Here is a 26,899-nt window from a genome sequence, read left to right as displayed (position 1 = left end):
AAGGAGAACATTTAAGAAGTGTGCTGGAATTAGATAAACTGACACGTTTAGATTTAATATAATAATGGTCTCAATGCCAGTGTTAAGTGTGACATCTTAATGCACAAAGTGTATTAGTAAATGGTTATTGAATTTAACACCTGTAAGAGTCCCTATTAAGGGAGAGATCTGAGAGACCAAGTGCTCTTGCAATGAAATATTATGGTGAAAATGATGAGTTCAACCACTGACTGCACTGAAAGATTACTCAAAGAAAAGTTTCATTCCTGGAGCTTTAGCTTTTCAGCTCAAATCACAGTCACAAAACAGATGCTTGTGTCCCTGTTTTAAAAGAAATCCCTATCTCTTACATCTCTGCATGTAAACAGAACCAAAGGTTGATCTTGCAGACTGTGGAATTAAAATGCAAGGTGAAGTCACAGTCCTGCCATATATCTTAGTTGAAAGTTAAAGCTTTGACTAACTTTCATATCTATGTGATATTCTGAGTACTGGGTTAGAAACATTTGTATGGATTTTGACCATCCTGAACTCCCAAATCCTGCTAAGCCTCCACTAGCAATAGCAAGAGCAACCAACCTCAGCAGTGGATACATTTAAAGAAACCATAAACAAGACAAGAAGACAACCCTCAGAATGGGAGAAAATACTTTCCAACAAAGCAACGGACAAAGGATCAATCTCCAAAATGTATAGGCAGCTCATGCAGCTTAATGCCAAAAAAGCAAATAACCCAATCCACAAATGGGTGGAAGTCCTAAATAGACATTTCTCCAAAGAAGACATACAGATGGCAAACAAATACTTGAAAAGATGCTCAACATCACTAATCATTAGAGAAATGCAAGTCAAAGCCACAATGAGGTATCACCTCACACCGGTCAGAATGGCCATCATCAAAACATCTAGAAACAATAAATGTTGGAGAGGGTGTGGAGAAAAGGGAACTCTCCTGCACTGTTGGTGGGAATGTAAGCTGGTACAGCCACTATGGAAAACAGTTTGGAGGTTCCTTAAAAAACTAAAAATGGAACTACCATATGACCCAGTAATTCCACTCCTGGGCATATACCTAGAGAAAACCATAATGCAAAAGGAGACACGTACCATAATGTTCATTGCAGCACTATTTACAATACCCAGGACATGGAAGCAACCTAAATGCCCATCAACACATGAATGGATAAAGAGGATGTGGCACATATATACAATGGAATATTACTCAGTCATAAAAAGCAATGAAATTGAACTTTATGTAATGAGGTGGATAGACCTAGAGACTGGCATACAGAGTGAAGTAAGCCAGAAAGAAAAACAACTACCATATGCTAACACATATATATGGAATCTGAAGAAATGGTACTGATGAACCCAGTGACAGGGCAAGAATGCAGTTACAGAGTAGAGAATGGACTTGAGGAAACGGGGCTGGGGTGGGGGGGCTAAGGGGAAGCTGGGATGAAGTGAGAGAGTAGCATAGACATATTTACACTACCAACTGTAAAATAGATAGCTAGTGGGAAGTTGCTGTATAACAAAAGGAGATCAACTTGATGATGGGTGATGCCTTAGAGGGCCAGGACAGGGAGAGGAGGGGTCGCGGGAGAGAGGGGATATAGGGATATATGTATAAATACAGCTGATTCACTTTGGTGTACCTCAAAAACTGGTACATGAGTGTAAAGCAAATACATTCCAATAAAGAGCTTCAAAAAAAAAAGAAGATTAGATGTCGAATTTCCCCGGTATCATAGAAGAAAAAATCCAAAAGCCTACAGAAATAGAAATATTGGATCTCATTTATTATTGTAACCCATAATGCATCCCCACATTGTATATTTCAGTAAAGTTCAGAGGATATTCTCTATACTAAGATATTTAGAAATACATTAGGAGTGGAATGCTACCATCTTAGTAAAAACACCCGTAATGGTAGTCATCTGCTATCCAGAAATGCCAGTGGAAGTTTCTGACATTGACCTTCTGACTGCAATAGGGATGAGATTCCAAAGTGTTGTAGACCAAGCAGCTGTGATGAAATATCAAATACAAGGTTCATGTAGTTACAAAAATAAGCAACAGTGTTGAAACATAATCCCAGAACTTTCTAGAAGCAACTAAGCACTCATGATGTCCAAAAGACTGACATTGTAAGGCAGCTGACTGAAGTCTGACTTAACCTGTATTGTTATGGCTTCTTAAACAGTTTCTTGAGCTAAGCCACTTCACAGACTGAGACCCCTTCAATGAAGGCTATTCAGGATATCTTCGTGGGAGACCCATGAAACACTGTTACAAGCGTGTACCATAAGTCCACCTGCTAGCATTTCCCAAGAGAACTAAGACCTTTGGTTTGGATGACGCATAGCCTCATCTATGTAACCTTCAAAGGACTCCATATGCCCCAAAATAAAACTGGCCTCGGGGAGAAACAGTCATTAAAATAACCACATCTCTACATTTTAGCAATTATAAAACTTATCATTTCACCCATTTTTTGTTATTCATTTTGAAAGTTTCCTGTTTTTTACAGATTCCTAACTGAATGCTCATTTTCTCTTGCATAAACTATACTTCTTGCAGACTTCCTGGGTTTTAAAGGAAAAGATACATGGAAATTACTTCTAGCCTGAGTGTTTATTGGATTGACAAGTTCACTGAGGAGAGTCCCCTTTAAGAGCCATAACCCCTCTGGAATACCGCAGGAAGGAAGCAGAGAGTCAGGCAGCCTTGAAGTCCCTGCAGGAACTCAGGCCAATTTCAGGGAAGCCCCTGGAGTCAAGTTTCTTCAATGTAAGTGGATATGATACCACTTCACCAACTGAACTGAATGTTTCCTATGTTTAAGGTACAGTGCTTGGGAATTCCCTGGTGGTCCAGTAGTTAGGAGTCTGGGCTTGCCCTGTAGGGGGCATGGGTTCCATCCCTGGACAAGAAGATCCTGCCAGCCACCTGGTATGGCCAAAAAAAAAGCACAGTGCTGGAAGCTGTAATGAATGCAAGATGTCTGTGATATAATTTCCAACCTTCTTTATGGACTATTGCTGAAAATCGACATTCACATAAATAAACTCTAATAAAAGGCAGGATGAAGCAAGACCTTGAATGGCTGCTCAGGTAGAAAGAGGAGGGGGAATCAATTCTGACAAACATGGAGAAAGTTTCTGATGGGTGTTCTATCTGATCTCAATCTGTTAGATCTGAAAAATTACGGTTGTTTAAAATTTTTAGATTTAGTCAGAAAGGCAAAACAATTTGATCAAAGGCCTAAAGAAAAGGAATTTTGAAGGTGTTTAAGAAAACCAATTTATCTGGAACCTAACTAACTTTCTTGGCCTGTATGGTTGAAGTTACAGTGGGTAGCTCTGTTGATACTGAACTATGGGGAGCTATTTTCAGGACACGGTGTCTATTTTTCTTTTGTAAAAATATTAACAAGCAGCTTAATGTGTTCTAATTAGCCAACAACAAAATCAATGATATGTATAAGTGATATATACATATGTATCATTAAATATAATGATCAAAGAAATGATAGACCTTCCTCAATTTCCAATGGGATTATATCCTGATAAATCCATTGTAAACTGAAAATGTCGTAAGTCAAAAATCATGCATTTAAATACACATAACCTACCAAACATCATTACTTAGCCTAGCCTACTTTAAATGTGCTCAGAGAACTCTTACATTAGCCTTCAGTGGGACAAAATCATCTAACACAAAGCTTATTTTATAATAAAGTATTGAATGTATTGAATACAGTACTGAAAGTGAAAAACACTATGGTTGTAAGGGTACAGAATGGTGTAAGTGTATAGGTTGTTTACGCTTGTGATCAATGGGCTAACTGGGAGTTGCGGCTCTCTGTCCAGCATCATGAGAGAGTATCTCCCACATACCTCTAGCCTGGGAAAAGATCAAAAGTCAAAATGTGAAGTACAGTTCTACTGAATCTGTATCCCTTTTGCACTGCTGTATATTCAAAAAATCATAAGTCAAACCATTGTAAAGCGGGGACTGTCTGTACTTAAAACAATAATTGTTTTTTAAACTGTGGGCATTGTGAAACATAACCTGAGAGTTAAACTGACCATATTCTATTTATAATTTTCTAATTCATGTATTAAAAGATCATTTCCCGTTATTATTCTGTATTATTTAGTCTAAAGTCTCTGACTAATTTGAGACAAAATCAATAGTATTATGATGTGTACATATACTGTACTCAGGAGTTGTAACTAGATTTTTCTGAAGTTAGGAGGTTAGCTATAGTCAAAAGAAATGGTAAAAGGTGGCATGTAATCAACAAACAGATTGATGATAGGAAGGTAGGTAGGTAGGTAGGTAGGTAGATAGACAACTAACAGCTTTTAATACATATATTCTCTCATACATAATATGCTGCCTATATCTATATTGAGCTGTATATCTTATGTATATTCATATCTAATCCATGTTCAAATTCATATGTGCATCAATATCCATGTTTATATTTATGTGGATGAAAATTCAACTAACAATCAAGTTAAGAAGAAAAAGGAGAACTTTATTCAAGCCAAATTGAGGATTATAACCCACTGAAGGAGACAGACTCTCAGAAAGGTCTCAGTACGGTTCCACTTGCTAGAAGTCAAAGGTACACTCATATACATTTTTGAGACAAAGGGTCATACATCAAACGACATCCTGATATTTTATATAAAGTTTACCAAAGATACAACACCAGGCAAGCACATACAAAGTGGGCAGTAAGTCACCATGACCCCCTACACAGTTGGGAAAGAATGATGCTCTTTTAAGAAGTTACAATGCTAGAGTCAGAAGATAAGGAAAAAAATTTTTCTCCTTACACTCAAGCAGGCACTCCCATCTTTAAGGAGCTCTGGTTAATGTGTAATGCAGGTACACATTATGCATTAGGGAGGGAGAGAAGAGGCCCAAACAAACACAGAGAGAACTTTATGTTTAATTTTCTTGTCCTGCCTAAAAACGTAAATTTTACTTCACAATCTATCCCTATAAAACCTTAGGTATTTTCCCCCAAATTTTATTTGGTCATGATTTTTAATACTTTTTTAAGTATTGCCAAGGTTCAGCTGGGAAGTGTTTTCACATGATTATACCTGGTTGTAAAAATCACAGACATCCAGTAACAATACTGGCAGTTATATGGAGATAGACATCAATAACTACACTTACTGTTTTTAATCTTTGCCCAATATTATGCTTTCCATTTTGTATCCATTCAACTCTTACTAAAATCTGGTAAACAGTAATATATTCCCAGATTTTCAACTGAGTATCTTAAGGTGGGAGAGGTTAAGAGACCTGTTCATGTCTAGTGGTACTGAAGAGGAAAATTAGAAACTTGCACTCAGCTAAAAATAACTCCATGCTTGTTCTGCTTTTATAAAATATGCTTGCTGTGCCAAAAAGGAAAAACAAAAACAGGATGACCTAGCAATCAAATGTAACCATAGGATATTTTGCTAAATATGGAATGTTCGGCACCTGCTCTTGTAAGTTTCTGCTTGGAAGCTTCTGTGCTCAGTAAACCAAGTAACCAATCTAACCAATGCTAACTGTAAACATGTGCACTGACTCCTATAAAAGTAAAGCTCACCCTGAGCTCGGGGCCCAGAACTTTGGAGCATTAGCTCGTCTGGGGCCACTGGCTTAATAAATCTGAATTCTCCAACCCTCCGAGTGTGATGCTTGGTTTCTCGACAGACCAATTTCTGCAACAGTACAATAAGTGCCAGATGTGAGACTTAATCCCAGGTCTGACCCTGGAGGCATGTGTCACTCCTGAACAGACAATATGCTGTCCCGTAGTGGCCATCATTATGAAATGCCCAATGAAAAGAGAGGGCTGACAGTGGATACAATGGTCAAGGGTCCCTCAGTATTCACAGAACTTTCATGAGTGTAAGCAGCTGGGCAGAAGCCTAACTCTGAGGGCACCTTGGAGTCCAGAAGAATGGGGGTGTTTCCCATGGCCAGCTGCATTTCCCAGCTCACTTCAGGCTACACTTGGTTCAAGTAGCAAACAAATACCCCTCCTTACTGGTGCCCAGCAGCTGACCCAAACAGACTTCGAGACAAGACTCACAAAAAGCACATACTTTCAAGAAATGACTGCCTTCGTGTTACAACTGCAGTCAGAGGAGTAGAACTTCATGCCAGTGAGAGTGAAATGCAAATGCTTAGTCAGTGCCTGACAAGCTTGGCAGGCCAACTATTCTAGCTGTAAGGATGTTCCAGGTCTTCTCCACATTCTGGACACCCTTTCCACATACACACAGCTCCACACATGCTGACCTCGTCCCCAGCACCGTGGTGTCCCCTACCTGCTCCTCTCTGCAATTACAGAAGGGGTGGAGACTCTGACCTCCAGTGGACCATTGCCATCTTCTTTACTTCTACAATGCTAAATGCAGAAATAATGTTTAATTATTTTAAACATTAACATAGAAAGGTGATAGTCAGGTCATAAGCATTTATTTATTTAATTTTAACTATTAAAAATTCTACAACCTATGACACAAAGTAAGTGTCCACATTTTTCCCAAGAAAATCATTTATGCTAATTTAGTTGGCCCTCTGGCTTTAAATCAAAGTTACGTACAGAATATACAAGGCCCGATTCTCTCTCTCCCACCCCTTCTCTCACTCTTTTTCTCCCTGGCTGACTACTGAGCTGGGACATCAGTCTTCTCCTGCCCTTGGACTCAGACTTACACCATAACACACCTCCTGGTTCTTAGGTCTTCAGACTCAGACTGGAAACTACACCTCTGGCTTCCATGGGTTTCTAGCTTACAGACGGCAAATAATGGAACTTCTCAGCCTCCATAATCATTCCCTGCAGAGTGATGGAGCCTATTTTAACACTTTCCTGATAGGGCAAGTTTCTTCAGCAACTGCTTCTGTGTTATCCCAAGATGTTGTGATGAGAACCTTTGCACCAGAAGAAGAACTTTGCAATTGAGAAACAAAGAGAAGATAGTTTCCTTGCCTGCAGCACCACACCTATGCCCCCTCCTTCCAACCACCCCCACCCACACCTGCTTCCATTGACTGAATATTCGTCTACTCCAATACTTGGACATTAGTCTGAGGCTTGGACAGTCTTCTATAAACACCTCTATCACCAGGACAAGCAACCCCAAAAGCTTGGACAACCATGAGGAAACAAAGAAACACCATGCAGGCAAAGGAGCAGGAAAAAAACCCACAAGACCAAATAAATGAGGAGGAAATAGGAAAAATGCTTGAAAAAGAATTTAGAGTAATGATAGTAAAAATGATACAAAATCTCGATAACAAATTAGAGAAAGTACAAGAAACAGTTCATAAGAACTCAGAAAAACAAATAGCAATGGATAACAAAATAACTGAAATTAAAAATACTCTAGATGCTCTAACCAGCAGAATGACTGAGGCAGAAGAACGAATAAGTGAGTTGGAAGATAGAATGGAAGAAATAAACGCCACAGAGCAGGAAAAAGATAAAAAAATAAAAAGACTAGAAGACAGCCTCAGAGACCTCAGTGATAACCTTAAACGTACCAACATTCGAATTATAGGCATACCAGAAGAAGAAGAAAACAAGAAAGGGTCTGTGAAAATATTTGAAGAGGTTCTAGTGGAAAACTTCCCCAACATGGGAAAGGAAATAATTCACCAAGTCCAAGAAGCACAGAGAGTCCCATACAGAATAAACCCAAGGAGAAATACACCAAGACACATATTAATCAAACTAACGACAATTCAACACAAAGAAAAAATATTAAAAGCAGCAAGGGAAAAGCAACAAACAACATATAAGGGAAAACCCATCAGGATAACAGCTGACCTTTCTACAGAAACTCTGCAGGCCAGAAGGGAATGGCAGGATATACTGAAAGCCCTGAAAGAGAGAAACCTACAGCCAAGAATACTTTACCCAGCAAGAATCTCATTCAGATTTGAGGGAGAAATCAAAAGCTTTCCAGACAAGCAAAAGTTAAGAGAATTCAGCACCACCAAACCAGCCTTACAACAAGTACTAAAGGAACTTCTCTAAGTAGGAAACACAAGAAAAGGAAAACACCTACAAATACAAACCCAAAACAATTAAGAAAATGGTCATTGGAACACACATGTCAATAATCACTTTAAATGTCAATGGATTAAATGCTCCAACCAAAAGACACAGACTGGCTGAATGGATACAAAAACAAGACCCTTCTATATGCTGCCTACAAGAAACCCACTTCAGACCAAGGGATACGTATAGACTGAAAGTGAAGGGATGGAAAAAGATATTCCATGCAAATGGAAGTCAAAAGAAAGCTGGAGTAGCAATACTCATATCAGACAAATTAGACTTGAAAGTAAAGACTATTAAAAGAGACAAGGAAGGGCACTACATAATGATCAAGGGATCCATCCAAGAAGAACATATCACAATGGTAAATATCTATGCCCCCAATATAGGAGCACCTCAATACATAAGGCAAATGCTAACAGCTATAAAAGGGGACATCGACAGTAACACAATTATAGTGGGAGACTTGAACACCCCACTTACATCAATGGACAGATCATCCAAACAGAAAATAAATAAAGACACACAAGCTTTAAATGACACATTAGACCATCTCGACTTAATTGATATTTATAGGACATTCCATCCAAAAACAACAGACTACACTTTCTTCTCAAGTGCACACGGAACATTTTCCAGGATAGATCACATCTTGGGTCACAAATCAAACCTCAGCAAATTCAAGAAAATTGAAATCATATCAAGCATCTTCTCAGACCACAACGCCATGAGACTAGATATCAATTACAGGAAAAAAACTGCAAAAAATACAAACACATGGAGGCTAAACAATTCACTATTAAACAACCAAGGAATCACTACAGAAATCAAAGAGGAAATCAAAAAGTATCTAGAAACAAATGACAACGAAAACACAACAACCCAAAACCTATGGGACGCAGCAAAAGCAGTTCTAAGAGGGAAGTTTATAGCAATACAGTCCTACCTTAAGAAACAAGAAAAATATCGAATAAACAACCTAACCTTACACCTCAAACAACTAGAGAAAGAAGAACAAAGAAACCCCAAAGTGAGCAGAAGGAAAGAAATCGTAAAGATCAGAGCAGAAATAAATGAAAAAGAAAGGAAAGAAACCATAAGAAAAATAAATAAAACTAAAAGCTGGTTCTTTGAGAAGATTAACAAAATTGATAAACCATTAGCCAGACTCATCAAGAAAAAAAGGGAGAAGATGCAAATCAACAGAATTAGAAATGAAAAAGGAGAAGTCACAACGGACACCTCAGAAATACAAAACATCATGAGAGACTACTACAAGCAACTATATGCCAATCAATTGGATAATCTGGAAGAAATGGATACATTCTTAGAAAAATACAATCTTCCAAGACTGAACCAGGAAGAAATAGAAACCATGAACAGACCAATCACAAGTACAGAAATTGAGGCAGTGATTAAAAATCTCCCAACACACAAAAGCCCAGGACCAGATGGATTCACAGGCGAATTCTATCAAACATTTCGAGAAGAGTTAACACCTATCCTTCTCAAACTCTTCCAAAATATTGCAGAAGGCGGAGCACTCCCAAACTCATTCTATGAGGCTACCATCACCCTGATACCAAAACCAGGCAAAGATGTCACAAAAAAAGAAAACTACAGACCAATATCACTGATGAATATAGATGCAAAAATCCTCAACAAAATACTAGCTAACAGACTGCAACAGCACATTAAAAAAATCATACACCACGATCAAGTGGGGTTTATCCCTGGGATGCAAGGATTCTTCAATATACGCAAATCAATCAACGTGATACATCATATCAACAAATTGAAGGATAAAAACCATATGATCATTTCAATAGATGCAGAAAAAGCTTTTGACAAAGTTCAACATCCATTTATGATAAAAGCTCTCCAGAAAATGGGCATAGAAGGAAATTACCTCAACATCATAAAAGCCATATATGACAAACCAAAAGCCACCATTGTTCTCAATGGAGAAAAACTGGAAGAATTCCCTCTAAGAACAGGAACAAGACAAGGGTGTCCACTCTCACCACTGTTATTCAACATAGTTTTGGAAGTGTTAGCCACAGCAATCAGAGAAGAAAAAGAAATTAAAGGAATCCAAATTGGAAAAGAAGAAGTAAAATTATCACTCTTTGCAGATGACATGATACTATATATAGAAAACCCTAAAGACTCTACCAGAAAACTGCTAGCACTCATTAATGAGTTTAGTAAAGTAGCAGGATACAAAATTAATGCACAGAAATCTCTTGCATTCCTATACACTAACAACGGAAGAGCAGAAAGAGAAATTAAGGAAACTCTCCCATTCACCATTGCAACCAAAAGAATAAAATACCTAGGAATAAACCTGCCTAAGGAGGCAAAAGATCTGTATGCAGAAAACTTTAAGACATTGATGAAAGAAATCAAAGATGACATAAACAGATGGAGGGATATACCATGTTCCTGGATTGGAAGAATCAACATCGTGAAAATGACTGTACTACCCAAAGCAATTTACAGATTTAATGCAATCCCGATCAGATTACCAATGGCATTTTTCACAGAGCTAGAGCAAGAAATCTTACGATTTGTATGGAAACGCAAAAGACCCCGAATAGCCAAAGCAATCTTGAGAAGGAAAAACGGAGTTGGTGGAATCAGGCTTCCTGACTTCAAACTATACTACAAGGCCATAGTGATCAAGACAGTATGGTACTGGCACAAAAATAGAAAGGAAGATCAATGGAACAGAATAGAGAACTCAGAAGTAAGCCCAAACACATATGGGCACCTTATCTTTGACAAAGGAGGCACGAGTATACCATGGAAAAAAGACAGCCTCTTCAATAAGTGGTGCTGGGAAAATTGGACAGCAACATGTAAAAGAATGAAATTAGAACACTTCCTAACACCATACACAAAAATAAACTCCAAATGGATTAAAGACCTACATATAAGGCCAGATACTATCAAACTCCTAGAGGAAAACATAGGCAGAACACTCTTTGACATACATCAAAGCAACATCCTTTTTGACCCACCTCCTAGAATCATGGAAATAAAATCAAGAATAAACGAATGGGACCTCATGAAACTTAAAAGCTTTTGCACAGCAAAAGAAACCATAAACAAGACTAAAAGGCAACCCTCAGAATGGGAAAAAATAATTGCCTATGAAACAACGGACAAAGGATTAACCTCCAAAATATACAAGCAGCTCATGCAGCTTCATACCAAAAAAGCAAATAACCCAATCCACAAATGGGCAGAAGACCTAAATAGACATTTCTCCAAAGAAGACATACAGATGGCCAACAAACACATGAAAAGATGCTCAACATCACTCATCATCAGAGAAATGCAAGTCAAAGCCACAATGAGGTATCACCTCACACCAATCAGAATGGCCATCATCACAAAGTCTGGAAACAACAAATGTTGGAGAGGGTGTGGAGAAAAGGGAACTCTCCTGCACTGTTGGTGGGACTGTAAGTTGGTACAGCCACTATGGAAAACAATTTGGAGGTTCCTTAAAAAACTACAAATAGAACTACCATATGATCCAGTAATCCCACTCCTGGGCATATACCCAAAGAAAACCATAATCCCAAAAGAAACTTGTACCATAATGTTTATTGCAGCACTATTTACAATAGCCAGGACATGGAAGCAACCGAAATGCCCATCAACAAATGAATGGATACAGAAGATGTGGCATATATATACAATGGAATATTACTCAGCTATAAAAAGGGATGAGATGGAGCTATATGTAATGAGGTGGATAGAACTACAATCTGTCATACAGAGTGAAGTAAGTCAGAAAGAGAAAGACAAATATTGTATGCTAACTCACATATACGGAATCTAAAAATGGTACTGATGAACTCAGTGACAAGAACAGGGAAGCAGATACAGGGAATGGACTGGAGAACTCGAGGTATGGGAGGGGGCGGGGGGTGAAGGGGAAACTGAGAAGAAGCGGGAGAGTAGTACAGACATATATATACTACCAACTGTAAAATAGTCAGTGGGAAGTTGTTGTATAACAAAGGGAGTCCAACTCGAGGATGGAAGATGCCTTAGAGGACTGGGGCAGGGAGGGTGGGGGGGAATCGAGGGGGGGGGCGTCAAGGAAGGGAGGGAATATGGGGATATGTGTATAAAAACAGTTGATTGAACCTGGTGTACCCCCCAAAAAAATAAAATAAAATAAAATAAAAAAAAAAAAAAAAAAAAGAATATACAAGGCCCTATTTCAAAATATAAATCACTGGACTGGGGATATGTGTATAAAAACAGATGATTGAACTTGGTGTACCCCCCAAAAAATAAAAAAAAATAAAAATAAAAAAACCTAAAAAAAAAAAAAATCACTGGACTCAAGTATTTTATCTGCAAAGAATAAGATTATTTAGTTTCAAACCAATATTATTTAAATGATAGAGAATGTTACATAAGTTAAAGATGAGTATTTACATGAAAATAGTAATCATAACACATTGTGTAAGAAAGTACCAAGTATAAAAAATTTTAAGGTGACTTTGTATTTTCACAAGTTTTTAGAGTGTCCTAGGAAGTTTAATAAATACATAACAAAAGACTAAGAAGTCACCAGTGTGCTTCAGATATTGCCCAGTGTCCCTGTAGTCTCAACTGAATAACAAGGGTTTTACAGTTTCTTTGACTTTCTCTTTGATGAAGTATGATGAATTTAGGGTAGTAGCTTATGGTCCTATCTTCTCAGATTATCTTATACTCTTTATACTGCCTCTATACCCTAAAAGTAATTTTTGATGTAAATTTGAAATACCAAATGATAAAGAGGGAAAATTCTGACCAATGCAGGAATTTATATCCCTCAGTATATGGACAAAATTGCTTTGTGTATGTTAATCATTCACACAAGGATTTATCACCTAAAAAAAATATTATTGAGCAACAGTGCCTATGCCATTGGCTGCACCCAGTCAAAAATCTGCATATAAAGTGTAGTTATTCAAAAATTTGGACACTCAAATGATCATCATGTTTCAATATGTTCATGCTCTCGCGGCCAACTGGTGATATCTTTAAGAAGGCCACAGCAGCAGAAAGAAGTAAAAAGGGCTGGAAGAATCAATTGCAAATGTAGAAAAAGGAGAACAGATGATGATAAAACTAATATATTTTTTTAAATAGCCTCAAACCTAGGAAGCTTCAAATTGTCCCAATGCAACTAAGTAAAACCTTACAATCTAGTATAAGGGTGGAAAATGCTTTCACAAATGCCTGTCATCTCAAACCAGGGACAGGTCTGACAGTGTTGATTGCAGTGTTATTTCTTACCAAGCCTAGATGCCACCTCAGAGTCATTTTAGAGTCTCAGATTACCTTTCAGGGTAATGCTTAGCAATCTATCAGAGTGGGCATTTTAGTTAAATGTAGTTGATATTCCTATTCTAGGAGATAACGCTGCATCACAGACTACCTGATAGTTGACTGTATTCAATGCCTTCCATTTATCTTCATCACAGGATTATTAAAAATCTGAATTATCATTCTTTAGCTTATGCTCAAAATGATTAGTAAAGAACAGGTAGGACCAGATGGCATTAAATTCAACCAAGAATTTTTTTGTTTTTTTTTTCTTTTTGGGATTGGGGAGAATGATTGAAAAAAAAATCTGGCCACTTCAAAGAGTGATGGAGTTTTTAGAGGTTTTGAAAAGATGCTGTATTATATAGTAATCTGATGTACTTACAAAATCAAAGTTTTTCCTTTAAAAATACAAAAGACTGAAAGCTTTATGGTAAATCTACATATTTCTTCTGTAGGAAATCACACAATGCAAAAAAAACCAACAAGAACAAAGAAACAATCACAAAGACACCTGTTACCCAGTTACCTCTGGGCATTCCTGGGTAGTTTTTGAGTTTCTTTAGCTACTTGTCCCAGTAATCAAGCCTCATTATGTTTCAGTTCTGCTCATGGGAGTCTTTGACCATGGTGAGTCTCTTTTATTCTTGGAGTAAATATTGATTGTTTTTTACTAGAAATTTTTATGTATATAAATATAGTGATAGGAGTGAGTGAGCAAAAATACTTTTAAAAAAAATGTCTTGACCCTAGCTCTACTCCCAAGTAGATTCTTGTAAGTTTATCAAAGAAAGGCCATCTCATCCAAATAGAAGTAATACAAAAGGTGTATGCATAACATTAATGCAAAAAACAAAAAACACACTCATGCAGGGTACTATGTACTATAAGGAAAATAGTAATAGCCTCCAACACACGAAGAAAATAAACAAGAAAAAAGTTGGTACAAATCAGATGAAATCAATTACACAATGCTGCAGAATGAATAAGAAGAAATATCACAAAACAGAAATAAACATAGTCAAGGAAGATATAGGCAGATATTTGGAGGTGATCACGAATCAAAAGGAAGGGGTGACTGAAAAATGGTACTGGTATAGGTCAGAAAAAAGAATAAGAAAAAAGACAAAATAATTTCAGAAATAAACACTAAAGTAAAAGAAATTCAAGCAAGGTATTATACATGATAGAAATGAGAAAAACAAAAGAAAATTGTAAAAAACGATTAAAAAGTACCAGAGAGAAAATGACATCCAAAGACAAACAAGGATTACATGTGCATGTAAATTAGTCCAAATAATAAAAGAAATAAAAACAACGACCCAAAATAAATATTTTTAAAATATAATTCAAGAATGACTTTTAGGAGGCAGAGTGAAGATGGGGGCATGGGAAGATGCAGAGATCGTGTCTCCCCACAAATTGATCAGTTGCCGGAGGCCGGTGGGGGACCTGAGGCCCAAGCAGACCACAGGAACCCCAGAGCAACCAGGTAGGACCTGGGGGAAGTCAGGGGGGTGGGAAAGGGGAAGCCCAAAGGGACTGGAGCCCCTGGGGGGTGGCTGGGTGAGGGGGGAGGTTCCCGCCTGGAGGAACCGTTGGGGGCTGGGGAGATGGGGAAACTGCAACTGGGTTTCTCCTGCCCAGGAGGCCAGGAGGTCTGCTGAGCTCCCTGGTTTGGGGGCCTGCTGGGCTCCCCAGCAGAGTTCTCCACACTCCAAGGCCCCCTCTGGGCTGCCTGGGTCCTGGGGGTGTGAGAAGAAGGGAGGAGGGGCGAGGAGGTGGAGAGGCAGACAGGTGGGGGTGGGGGCTTTGAGACTGGGGGACGGGGAGGCGAGAGGGTGTTTCACCTGCCCTCTTGGCCAGGGAGGCCGACTGGGCTCCTGGGCCTGGTCCTTCACTCTCCAGGCCCCCCTACGGCACAAGGGTCCTGGGGTCGTGGGGGGGAGGGAGAGAGGCAGACAGTGGAGGTGGGAGGGGATCTCTCCAGGTCAGAAGAATAGGGGAGGCACCGCCGCGTATTTCTTCTGGGTGGGTTCTCCACCTTCCAAGGCTCCTCCCAGCCGCTGGTCCTAGAAGTACAGGAGGGAAGTGGGGGGCGGCACAGAAAAAAGAGAGGCAGAAGGGAGGAGGGACCCTCTGGGATCAGAGGATTGGGGGAGGAGCAGAAGGAATTTCCTCTGCCCACTGGCCCAGGAAGCCTGCTGGGCTCCCAGGCCTGGTCTCCAACTCTCCAGGGTCCCCTCCCAGATGCACTGGTCCCAGGGACGTTGGAGCATGGCAGGGGAACAGGAAGAGAGGCAGACTGGTGGTGGGATGTTCCAGAAGCAGAGGACCAGGGGAGGTGCGGAGGACCAGGGGAGGTGCGGAGGACCTTTCCCCTGCCCACTTGGGCCTGGTGGGCCTGCTGGGCTCCAGAGTCTGGTCCCTAGGTCTCTCCGGCTGAGTGGGTCATACAGGCGTGGGAGGGAGGGAGGAGAGGAGAAGAGGAAGAGAGGCAGACAGTGGTGGGGGGACCTTGCAAGACCGGAGGATCAGGGGAGATGCTGCGGGAAATCTCCCTACCCACTTGGCACCGGGAGGCCTGTTGCACCCCCAGGCCTGGTCTTTGGTCCTCGAGGGGCCCCTCTAGGTCTCACTGGTCCTAGGGATGTAGAAGGAAAGCAGGGGAGGAGAGGAGAGGCAGGAACGGGAGGAGGCCTTCTGGGATTGGAGGATCAAGGGAGGCAGAGAAGGTATTTCCCCTGCCTACTAGCTCTGGGAAGCCTGCTAGGCTCACAGACCTGGTCTTTCACACTCCAGGGCCCCCTCCAGCTGCCTGGGACCTAGGAGAGTGGGGGGCAGGGGAGAGGAAGAGCGGCAGACAGGGACCCTACGAGACTGGGAGATCTGGGGAAGTGATACAGGTGTTACCCTAGCCCAGTTGGCCCTGAGAAGCCTGTTGGGCATCAGAGTCTGGTCTCCTACCTTCCAGTGCCCTCTGCAGCAGTGAGGGTTCTAGGGGAATAGGAGAGAGGGGGTTAGAAAGAAGCGAACCCAAGGGGGAGGGACCCTCCAGGATTGGAGGACAAGGGGAGGTGCCTAACATTTCTCCCATCAACCTGGGCCCAGGGAGCCTGCTGGGTACCTTGACCTGGTCCTTTGCCCCCAGGACCAGAGGCATTCCTGGGCCCCTCTGCCTCATTGGGCCTAAGCCCCATTCCCCACCACCCCCAGAGCCTTTTCTAAGCATAGGCCCTTCCCATTGACTAACCTCCCCCACCACCCACCCCTGCTCTTGTCTAAGCCCTGCCCCCACAGCCAAGGCCTTTCCTGGCTTTTTCCTTTTTTCTTTTTTTTCCTTCCTACCTCCTCACATAGGCTATTGCAGTTGTTCTACCTTCCAGTTGTTGCTCCATCGTTTTTTTTCTAACACATCCCTTAGTTTCCTATTATCATATTTTTTTATCTTGCTATTGTTCTGCGGTTCTCCTACTTTTCTTTTTTAAATTTTTTTCATTTTCCTGCTACACATGGCTTGTGGGATCTTGATTCACAAGCCCAGGGTCAGGCCTGAGCTCCTGAGGTGGGAGCACGGAGTCCAAAACATTGGACTAACAGGGAAACCCAGTTCCCAGGGAATATTCATCAGAGTGAGGTCTCCCAGAGGTTCTCACCTCAACACCAAGACCCAGCTATAAGCAACAGCCTACAAACTCCAGTGCTTGAAACCTCAGGCCAAACACCCAGTGGGACAGGAACACAATCCCACCTATCCAAAGTGGGGGGAAAATGAGAGGACAAAAAATATGTCACAGATGAAGGAACAAGATAAAAATACACAAGACCAAATAAATGAAGAGGAAATAGGCAAACTGCCTGAAAAAGAATTCAGAGTAGTGATAGTAAACATGATCCAAAATCTCGATAACAAAATATAGAAAATAAAAGAAACAGTTAATAAGGATTCAGAAGAACAAAAGAGCAAGCAAACAGTAATAGATAACAAAATAATCAAATTAAAAATAACCTAGATGCTAAAAACAGCAGAATAATTGAGGTAGAAGAACGAAAAAGTGAGTTGGAAGATAGAATGGCAGAAATACTGCAACACAGCAGGAAAAAGAAAAAAGAAAAAAAGAATGGAAGACAGTCTCAGAGACCACAGTGATAACATTAAGTGCACCAACATTCGAACCATAGGCACAACAGAAGAAGAAGAAAAAAAGAAAGGGTCTGAGAAAATATTTCAAGAGGTTATAGTGCAAAACTGCCCCAACATGGAAAAGGAAATAGTTAATCAAGTCCAAGAAGCACAGAGAGTCCCATACAGAATAAACCCAAGGAGAAATGCACCAAGGCACATATTAATCACACTAATGAAAATTAAACACAAAGAAAAATATTAAAAGCAGCAAGAGAAAAGCAACAAATAACATATAAGGGAAAACCCATCAGGATAACAGCTGATCTTTCTACAGAAACTCTGCAGGCCAGAAGGGAGTGGCAGGATATACTGAAAGTCCTGAAAGAGGAAATCCTACAGCCAAGAATACTCTACCCAGCAAGGATCTCATTCAGATTCGACGGAGAAATCAAAAGCTTTACAGGCAAGCAACAGCTAAGAGAATTCAGCACCACCAAATCAGCCTTATAACAATTGCTAAAGGAACTTCTTTAGGGAGGAAACACAAGAGAAGGAAATGACCTACAAAAACAAACACAAAACAATTAAGAAAATGGTAATAGGAACACACATGTCAATAATCACCTTAAGTGTAAATGGATTAAATGCTCCAACCAAAAGACACAGACTGGCTGAATGGATACAAAAACAAGACCCTTCTATATGTTGCCTACAAGAAACCCACTTCAGACCGAGGGAAACATACAGGCTGAAAGTAAGGAGATGGAAAGAGATATTCTATGCAAATGGAAGTCAAAAGAAGGCTGAAGAAGCAATATTCATATCAGACAAATTAGACTTAAATAAAGATTATTACAAGAGACAAGGAAGGACACTACATAATGATTAAGGGATCAATCCAAGAAGAACATATAACAATTGTAAATGTCTATGCACCCAACATAGGAGCTCCTCAATACATAAGGCAAATGCTAACAGCCATAAAAGGGGAAATCAACACTAACACATTAACAGGAGGAGACTTTAACACCCCACTTACATCAATGGACAGATCATCCAAACAGAAAATAAATAAGGACACACAAGCTTAAATGACACATTAGAGCATCTCGACTTAATTGATATTTATAGGACATTCCATCCAAAAACGACAGAATACACATTCCTCTCAAGTGCACATCGAACATTCTCCAGGATAGATCACATCTTGGGTCACAAAACAAGCCTCAGTAAATTCAAGAAAATTGAAATCGTATCAAGCATCTTCTCTGACCACAATGCCATGAGACTAGATATCAATCACAAGAAAAAAACTGTAAAAAATACAAACACATGGAGGCTAAACAGTACGTTATTAAACAACCAAGAAATCACTAAAGAAATCAAAGAGGAAATCCAAAAATACCTAGAAGCAAATGACAATGAAAACACAACGACCCAAAACCTATGGGATGCAGCAAAAGCAGTTCTAAGATGGAAGTTTACAGCAATACAGTCCTACCTCAAGAAACAAGAAAAATATCAAATAAACAAAGTAGCCTTACACCTAAAACAGTTAGAGAAAGAAGAACAAAAAAACCCCAAAGTGAGCAGAAGGAAAGAAATCATAAAGAGCAGATCAGAAATAAACGAAAAAGAAATGAAGAAACAATAGCAAAGATCTATAAAACTAAAAGCTGGTTCTTTGAGAAAATAAAGAAAATTGATAAACCATTAACCAGACTCATCAGTAAGAAAAGGGAGAAGACGCACATCAACAGAATTAGAAATGAAAAAGGAGAAGTAACAACTGACACCACAGAAATACAAAAGATCATGAGAGACTACTACAAGCAACTATATGCCAATAAATTGGATAACCTGGAAGAAATGGATACATTCTTAGAAAAGTACAATCCTCCAAGACAGAGAGACCAATCACAAGTACGGAAATTGAGACTGTGATTAAAAATCTCCCAACAAACAAAAGCCCAAGGCCAGATGGCTTCACAGGCAAATTCTATCAAACATTTAGAGAAGCGCTAACACCTATCCTTCTCAAACTCTTCCAAAATATAGCAGAAAGAGGAACACTCCCAAACTCATTCTATGAGGCCACCATCACCCTGATACCAAAACCAGGCAAAGATGTCACAAAAAAAGAAAATTACAGACCAATATCACTGATGAATATAGAGGCAAAAATCCTCAACAAAATACTAGTAAACAGAATGCAACAGCACATTAAAAACATCATACACCATGAACAAGTGGGGTTTATCCGTGGAATGCAAGGATTCTTCAATATACACAAATCAATGTGATACACCATCTCAACAAATTGAAGGATAAAAACCATATGATCATTTCAATAGATGCAGAAAAAGCTTTTGACAAAGTTCAACATCCATTTATGATAAAAGCTCTCCAGAAAATGGGCATGGAAGGAAATTACCTCAACATAATAAAAGCCATATATGAGAAGCCAAAAGCCAACATCATTCTATATGGGGAAAAACTGAAAGCATCCCCTCTAAGAACAGGAACAAGACAAGGATGTTCACTCTCACCATTATTATTCAACATAGTTTTGGAAGTTTTAGCCACAGCAATCAGAGAAGAAAGAGAAATAAAAGGAATCCAAATTGGAAAAGAAGAAGTAAAATTGTCACTCTTTGCAGATGACATGATATTATACATAGAAAACCCAAAACACTCTATCAGAAAACTGCTAGCACTAATTGGTGAATTTAGTAAAGTAGCTGGATATAAAATTAATGCACAGAAATCTCTTGCATTCCTATACAAAAACAATGGAAGAGCAGAAAGAGAATTAAGGAAACTCTCCCATCTACCATTGCAATAAAAAGAATAAAATACCTAGGAATAAACCTGCCTAAGGAGGCAAAAGACCTGTATGCAGAAAATTATAAGACACTGATGAAAGAAATCAAAGACGATACAAACAGATGGAGGGACATACCATGTTCTTGGATTGGAAGAATCAACATTGTGATAATGACTGTACTACCCAAAGCAATTTACAGATTCAACACAATCCCGATCAAATTACCAATGGCCTTTTTCACAGAACTAGAGCAAGAAATCTTACGATTTGTATGGAAATGCAAAAGACCCCTAATAGCCAAAGCAATCTTGAGAAGGAAAGATGGAGTTGGTGGAATTAGGCTCCCTGACTTCAAACTATACTAAAAGGCCACAGTGATCAAGACAGTATGGTACTGGCACAAAAATAGAAAGGTAGATCAATGGAACAGAATAGAGAACTCAGAGGTAAATCCAAGCACATGTGGGCACCTCATCTTTGACAAAGGAGGCAAGAATATACAATGGAAAAAAGACAGCCTCTTCAATAAGTGGTGCTGGGAAAACTGGACAGCAACATGTCAAAGAATGAAATTAGAACACTTCCTAACACCATACACAAAAATAAACTCCAAATGGATTAAAGACCTAAATGTAAGGCCAGACACTATAAAACTCCTAGAGGAAAACATAGGTAGAATACTCTATAACACACATCAAAGCAAGATCTTTTTTGACCCATCTCCTATAATAAAGGAAATAAAATCAAGAATAAACAAATGGGACCTAATGAAACTTTAAAGCTTTTGCACAGCAAAAGAAACCATAAACAAGACAAGAAAACAGCCCTCAGAATGGGAGAAAATACTTGCCAATGAAGCAACAGACAAAGGATTAATCTCCAAAATATACAAGTAGCTCATGCAGCTTAATACCAAAAACGCAAATAACCCAATCCACAAATGGGCAGAAGACCTAAATAGGCATTTCTCCAAAGAAGACATACAGATGGCCAACAAACACATGAAAAGATGCTCAACATCACTAATTATTAGAGAAATGCAAGTCAAAGCCACAATGAGGTATCACCTCACTCCAGTCAGAATGGCCATCGTCAAAAAATCTAGAAACAATAAATGCTGGAGGGGGTGTATTGAAAAGGCAACTCTCCTGCACTCTTAGTGGGAATGTAAGCTGGTACAGCCACTATGGAAAACAGTTTGGAGTTTCCTTAAAAAACTAAAAATAGAACTACCATATGACCCACTAATCCCATTCCTGCACATATATCCAGAGCAAACCATAATCCAAAAAGTGACATGTATCATAATGTTCACTGCAGCACTATTTACAATACCCAGGACATGGAAGCAACCTAAATGCCCATCAACACATGAATGGATAAAGAAGATGTGACACATATATACAATGGAATATTACTCAGTCATAAAAAGCAATGAAATTGAACTATATGTAAGGAGGTGGATAGACCTAGAGACTTTCATACAGAGTGAAGTAAGCCAGAAAGAGAAAAACAAATACTCTATACTAACTCATATATATGGAATCTGAAGAAGTGGTACTGATGAACCCAGTGACAGGGCAAGTGTGGAGATGCAGATGTAGAGAATGGACTTGAGGAAATGGGGCTGGGGTGGGGGGGCTAAGGGGAAGCTGGGATGTAGTTAGAGAGTAGCATAGACATATATACACTACCAACTGTAAAACAGATAGCTAGTGGGAAGTCGCTGTATAACAAAGGGAAGTCAACTTGATGATGAGTGATGTTTAAGGGCCAGGACAGGGAGGGGGGTGGGAGTCGCGGGAGGGAGTGGATATGGGAATATATGTATAAATACAGCTGATTCACTTTGGTGTACCTCAAAAACTGGTACAAGAGTGTAAAGCAATTATATTCGAATAAAGAGCTTTAAAAAAAAAGAATAACTTTTAAAAAATGACTTAAAACTATATTCCATTTGAACCAACCCTTACCCAAGAACATATGTGCTAATAAAATTACTAAAAATGATCAAATCACTAATAAAATAAAAATAAGACATACATTGCACTTATTCACAGCTACATTAAGTGCCAGAAGAGAGTGTTAAAATAACTAAAAACAAAGGCAAAGAAAGAGATAGTGAGCCAAGGATTTAATACCCAGGCTGTCTCTGAATTGCTTTTGGTTTTGTTTTGTTTTTGCTGCAGGAAGGCAATTTGCTACAAAGTCAAAGGAGCTAATTGTGTGGCTTCATTTCCAAGAAGTTATCCTCATTAGAAAAGAACCACAGGTCTTTGAGGGCCAGCCCTGGACAAAAGGTAGGCAACCAGCCACACAGTGGCCCTGTCACTCAGCAGCTCACCCTTCTACAACTGGAAATCATGTGCATTGTTTCCCTTGGGCTTTTACCTGTTGACTTGCTTACAAATATTTTAGTAGGAATGCATTTGCACATTTGAACACAAGATTAGTGCATAGAATTCTGTACCTAATCACAGTGCTGCTCAATCCTACCATTTCTCATATTCATACTTGAAATGCTTCATTCTGGCAGCATTCATGCCATGAAACTCACAAGAAGACCTTTTGTTTTTCTCAGCCAGCACATTTTGTTTTTCAACATTTAAAATTGAAACTATATACTTGACTACCTCCACCACAGTCATTCTGTTGGACTCTGCATTAAAGAATAGTTAAAATATAAAAAAGACTTTAAAACCAGCAAGCAAACTTTAAGAGCAAAATTTCCAAAACAGCAGAAATTTTTTAAAAATAATAATAAAGATAATTATTTTCTCCTGATTAAACTGTTACACATTCAGAGCCAATAAAAGTCTATACTTACCAAATTTGTTACAGTGTTCATACTTGTGGTCATCCACATTAGTCTCCAGGGCTGCTCAATATTTTCTGGGAGAGGTGTATAAAGATAATATGCCCCAAGGACCCCCATAATCAGAAGAAAAATCATCTTTCTTCCCATAATGTTTCCCCTCTGCAGGTTCTACTTGGCAACAAAGCAAATACAGTTTTGAAACATCCAGATGCTGAAATTTCCTGCCTGTTTTCGGTTTTATCAAAAAGTGTTACCCAACTTCCTAGATACAAATTCCCATTGCTCAGTTTGTCATTCTAAAAGCTGCCCATAAATAATTAACTCAGCAAAAGCACAAAGAACTCTTTGAAACACATACTCGTATTGTCTGCAAGTTCTAGCAAATACAACAGCCTTATTATGTTGCTAGGCAGTCAGTAAATAAACATTTATTGCACAATTATTAGGTGCAGAATACTTTAACTATTAAAGAAAAGGCCACAGGAAATACAAGAAACCCAGTGTTTGCTTCAAATAACAAATCTTGGAGTGGGGGAGAAAAAATATTTGTAAAGTACTGACAGATTTTACAAAGTGTGGTGGATATGGCCACATGCATTTTATATTACTTTTACTGTCTTGCTACAATTACAATTATTAGTGAAAAATGCTAAATACTTTAAAATTACACAATAATCATGGAGATAGCTAACAGTTTTTGAGCATGTACTCTGTACTCCAGGCAATGTACTGAAACAAATCTTAATAAAACCTCAAAAGTGTTACTGTCATATAAGAAAGAGAGAGAGAGAGAGAAACTAGGACAGAGGAAGCCAGGACAGAGCAAAACCAGAGCAGTCCTCCATAAGTGCACAAAATACCTCACTTGTTCCAGTCTTTAATTAGTCTCAGATTACACATAAGGAAACAAGTAGGTCATACAAAACCAAGTAGCAATGTCACGGATGTTTACTCTTCACTGAATATCCACATGCCCCTGTGATTTTTACATCCCTTCTCTTACAGTTTAGTGAGGTTACGGGACAAGTGCTGGCCAAAAGGACCTAAAAGAAAGTCATGTGTGTCACTTCCAGAGAGAAGTAGTTGAGATTCACAAGACCTGCAAACTAACTTTTAAAGTGTCAGCATCACAAAATACAGGTGGTTTGGATTGCTAAGTGATCCAAGGCTTTAGTTCCTTATACTCCATTAAGAATTTCCATGAGAGGAAAAAGATGGCAGCAAAGTAGAAGGATGTGGAGTGCATCTCTCTTCACAGATGCATCAGGAATACATCAAAAGACGCAATAATTCCCACAGAAAACCGCTGAACACTACTAGCAGAAGACCTTAGACACCAGAAAGGACTGCAAAGATCCCAACATAACTCAGGAAGACACAGGGGAAAAAAAAAAGGAGAAAGAGGAGGAAAAGAAAGGAAAGGAACAGGTCCTGCACCCTGGGGGTGGGGGTGGGGGGTGCTAAAACAGAGGAGAGATTGCCGAATTTGAGGAAACCCCCCTTATCTGATGAGGAAACTCCCTCTCCAATGCGGAATTTGATTGGGTCAGAAGGGAGGCATTTGGGACTGTCCAAAGAGGGTGAAGAGGCCAATATGTGGCAGACGGGAAACAGTGAGAAACACACAGAGGATCCATACCACAGCTCTGCATGTCCCAGACTGAGACCTGGGTTCACAGCTGTACAGGGGGTCTGGGAGCTGGAATGTGGGAACTGGAGAACTGGTTCAGGGTGAGAAACATTGTTGGCTGTGGGGAGATGGACTGAGGGGACAGGATGGAAGAAATCCACAGTGGAGAATGCCTACTGCAGAAAGCTGGGCAGCCATGGTGGTGGCGTGCTACTGCTGATTCACAAGCAGGGGGGAGGAGCCACTGTTGTAGCCTCTCTTTCAGCACCTGCAACAAAGAGAGGCCCCCCCCGGGCCTGGCTGTCAGAGTTGACAAGGGATAGAAAAAGCCCCTTGCGGGGCTGGCCTGGTGCCTGCAACTGAGAGCCAGAAGTCTGCGGAGAAGGACATCTCTGGAGACTCCTATTACACCCAAGCCCACAAGCTTCCCTCTACAACTGGTGCTACCACCACCACTAGGGCTCCAGCACACCAGGCAGGGTGCTACTGCTGGCTCGAACACAGGGGAAGGAGCGACTCTTGTACCTTCTCTCTTCCCAAATACTGGTGCCTACAGATGAATAATAAAGGAAGCTCCGCTGGTCTCAGAGTAATACAGAAAGCCCACAAGGGCTGCCCCTCAGGCGCGTTTGCACCAGGCACCAGTAAAGAACCACACCAAGGCCAGATTTCCTAAACCCACGGCCACCGGCATTCCTGCGCATTCAGCGCCATCCCTGGGGATCCTGCGATCCAAGCACAGTGCTACTGTTGCATCACACACAGGGAGAGAAGCCACTATCAAAGCCTCTCTCTCCCCACACACCTGCATCCGCAGATGAACAAAAGAGGAAACCCTCACTGAGGCAGACCCAAAGAGCTGCAAGGCAGCCTCAGGACCAGACTCTGGTGGTTAGACCACATGCAGAAGCAGGGACAAAACCAAAGCTGAAAACCAGGGACAGGGGGACTAAGGAAGAGGTTCTAAAATCTTTCCATCAGATATACACACTGCAGACTAAATCCCTGTGATCAGCTACGTAGACCCTATGTCTTTGTAATATCTCAGTAGACAATGAATATTCTCACAAATGAAAAAGGTCTAGCTCTGGTAGCTGTGGACTGTGGGAGCAAGCACACACAGGAACTGGGCCAGATCAGAGCCTAAGTGGACCCTATAAGACCCACAGTAGGTCCAGAGTCCAACCCAGAGGCAGAAGAGGGCCTCTTGGGGAGGTGAAGGTCGCCTGAGGCTCAAGGAGTGTACAAGGACACTTGTGGCTGAGACCCCAAGGAATCAGAATTATTATAATTAATTCTATTGATCTGATCGATTCTGTGGTCATTCCCAGCTTTTTTTTTTCTTTTTATTATGCTCTTAGTCCTAAGGGATCTTCACTTTTTATAACATATTTTTATTTCTACTTTTTACTTTTTATTTTTAGCCTTTTTATATATTTCTATTTCTAGCTAGCTTTTTTGTAGTGCTGAGTTTATCTCCCCTATCTTCTTTTCTTCTTTAATACATTTCTATTTTATTTTATTTTTTCTTTCTTTTTATATTTCTAGTCATACTATGCTCTTCTGTTGCTTTGTGTTCTATCCCTTTTTATTTTATTTTATCTAATTATACTTTTAATCAATATTATTTGTCTGCTCTGTTTCCTTCCTTTATTATTCAAATGACACACTGCTTTGGTTTTTAGGTTTTGTCTTGATCTTAGTTCTAATTATAATTGTTTGATTTCATTTTGCGATCTTCAGTCTATCTGGTTGTTCTCTTGCTCTTTGTTATATTTGCTCCCTGTTTCTATTTGGTCCCTGTTTTATTTGGTTCACTTTTTCACAATTTCCCTGGGGTTTTCGTTTATTTTTTTGTTTTTGGTTTTGTTTTGAAGTTTTGTTGGTTTTCTCTTTAATTGTCTGATTGCATTCTGGGGTTCTTCTGTCAGGTTGTTCTAGTGCTTTATGTTCTATGGGGTTCTGTTTTTGTGTCTCTTGTGCATGTACGTGTTTCCTTGATTTAGTATTTGTTTGTTTGACTTTAACTTTTACCATTAGTCTGGGGCTTGTATAGCCTTTTT

At 39.8% G+C, this 26,899-nt stretch overlaps 1 protein-coding gene across 1 annotated transcript in view; it reads right to left on the bottom strand.

Moving 5' to 3' along the window:
• LOC130855884 (arylacetamide deacetylase-like) overlaps positions 1–23,509 on the bottom strand; it is a 45,432-nt gene extending 21,923 nt beyond the window's left edge. Inside the window, 1 exon segment of the mRNA XM_057739918.1 lies at positions 23,216–23,509. Coding sequence (XP_057595901.1) covers positions 23,216–23,353 — 138 coding nt within the window. The 5' untranslated portion in view covers positions 23,354–23,509.
• Between the last annotated feature and the right edge of the window lie 3,390 nt (positions 23,510–26,899).

The sequence above is a fragment of the Hippopotamus amphibius genome, chromosome 6, assembly GCF_030028045.1.
Source record: "Hippopotamus amphibius kiboko isolate mHipAmp2 chromosome 6, mHipAmp2.hap2, whole genome shotgun sequence".
Taxonomy (NCBI): Eukaryota; Metazoa; Chordata; class Mammalia; order Artiodactyla; family Hippopotamidae; genus Hippopotamus; species Hippopotamus amphibius.
Note: the sequence above shows the minus strand (reverse complement) of the source record. Positions and strands in the feature narration are given on the sequence as shown.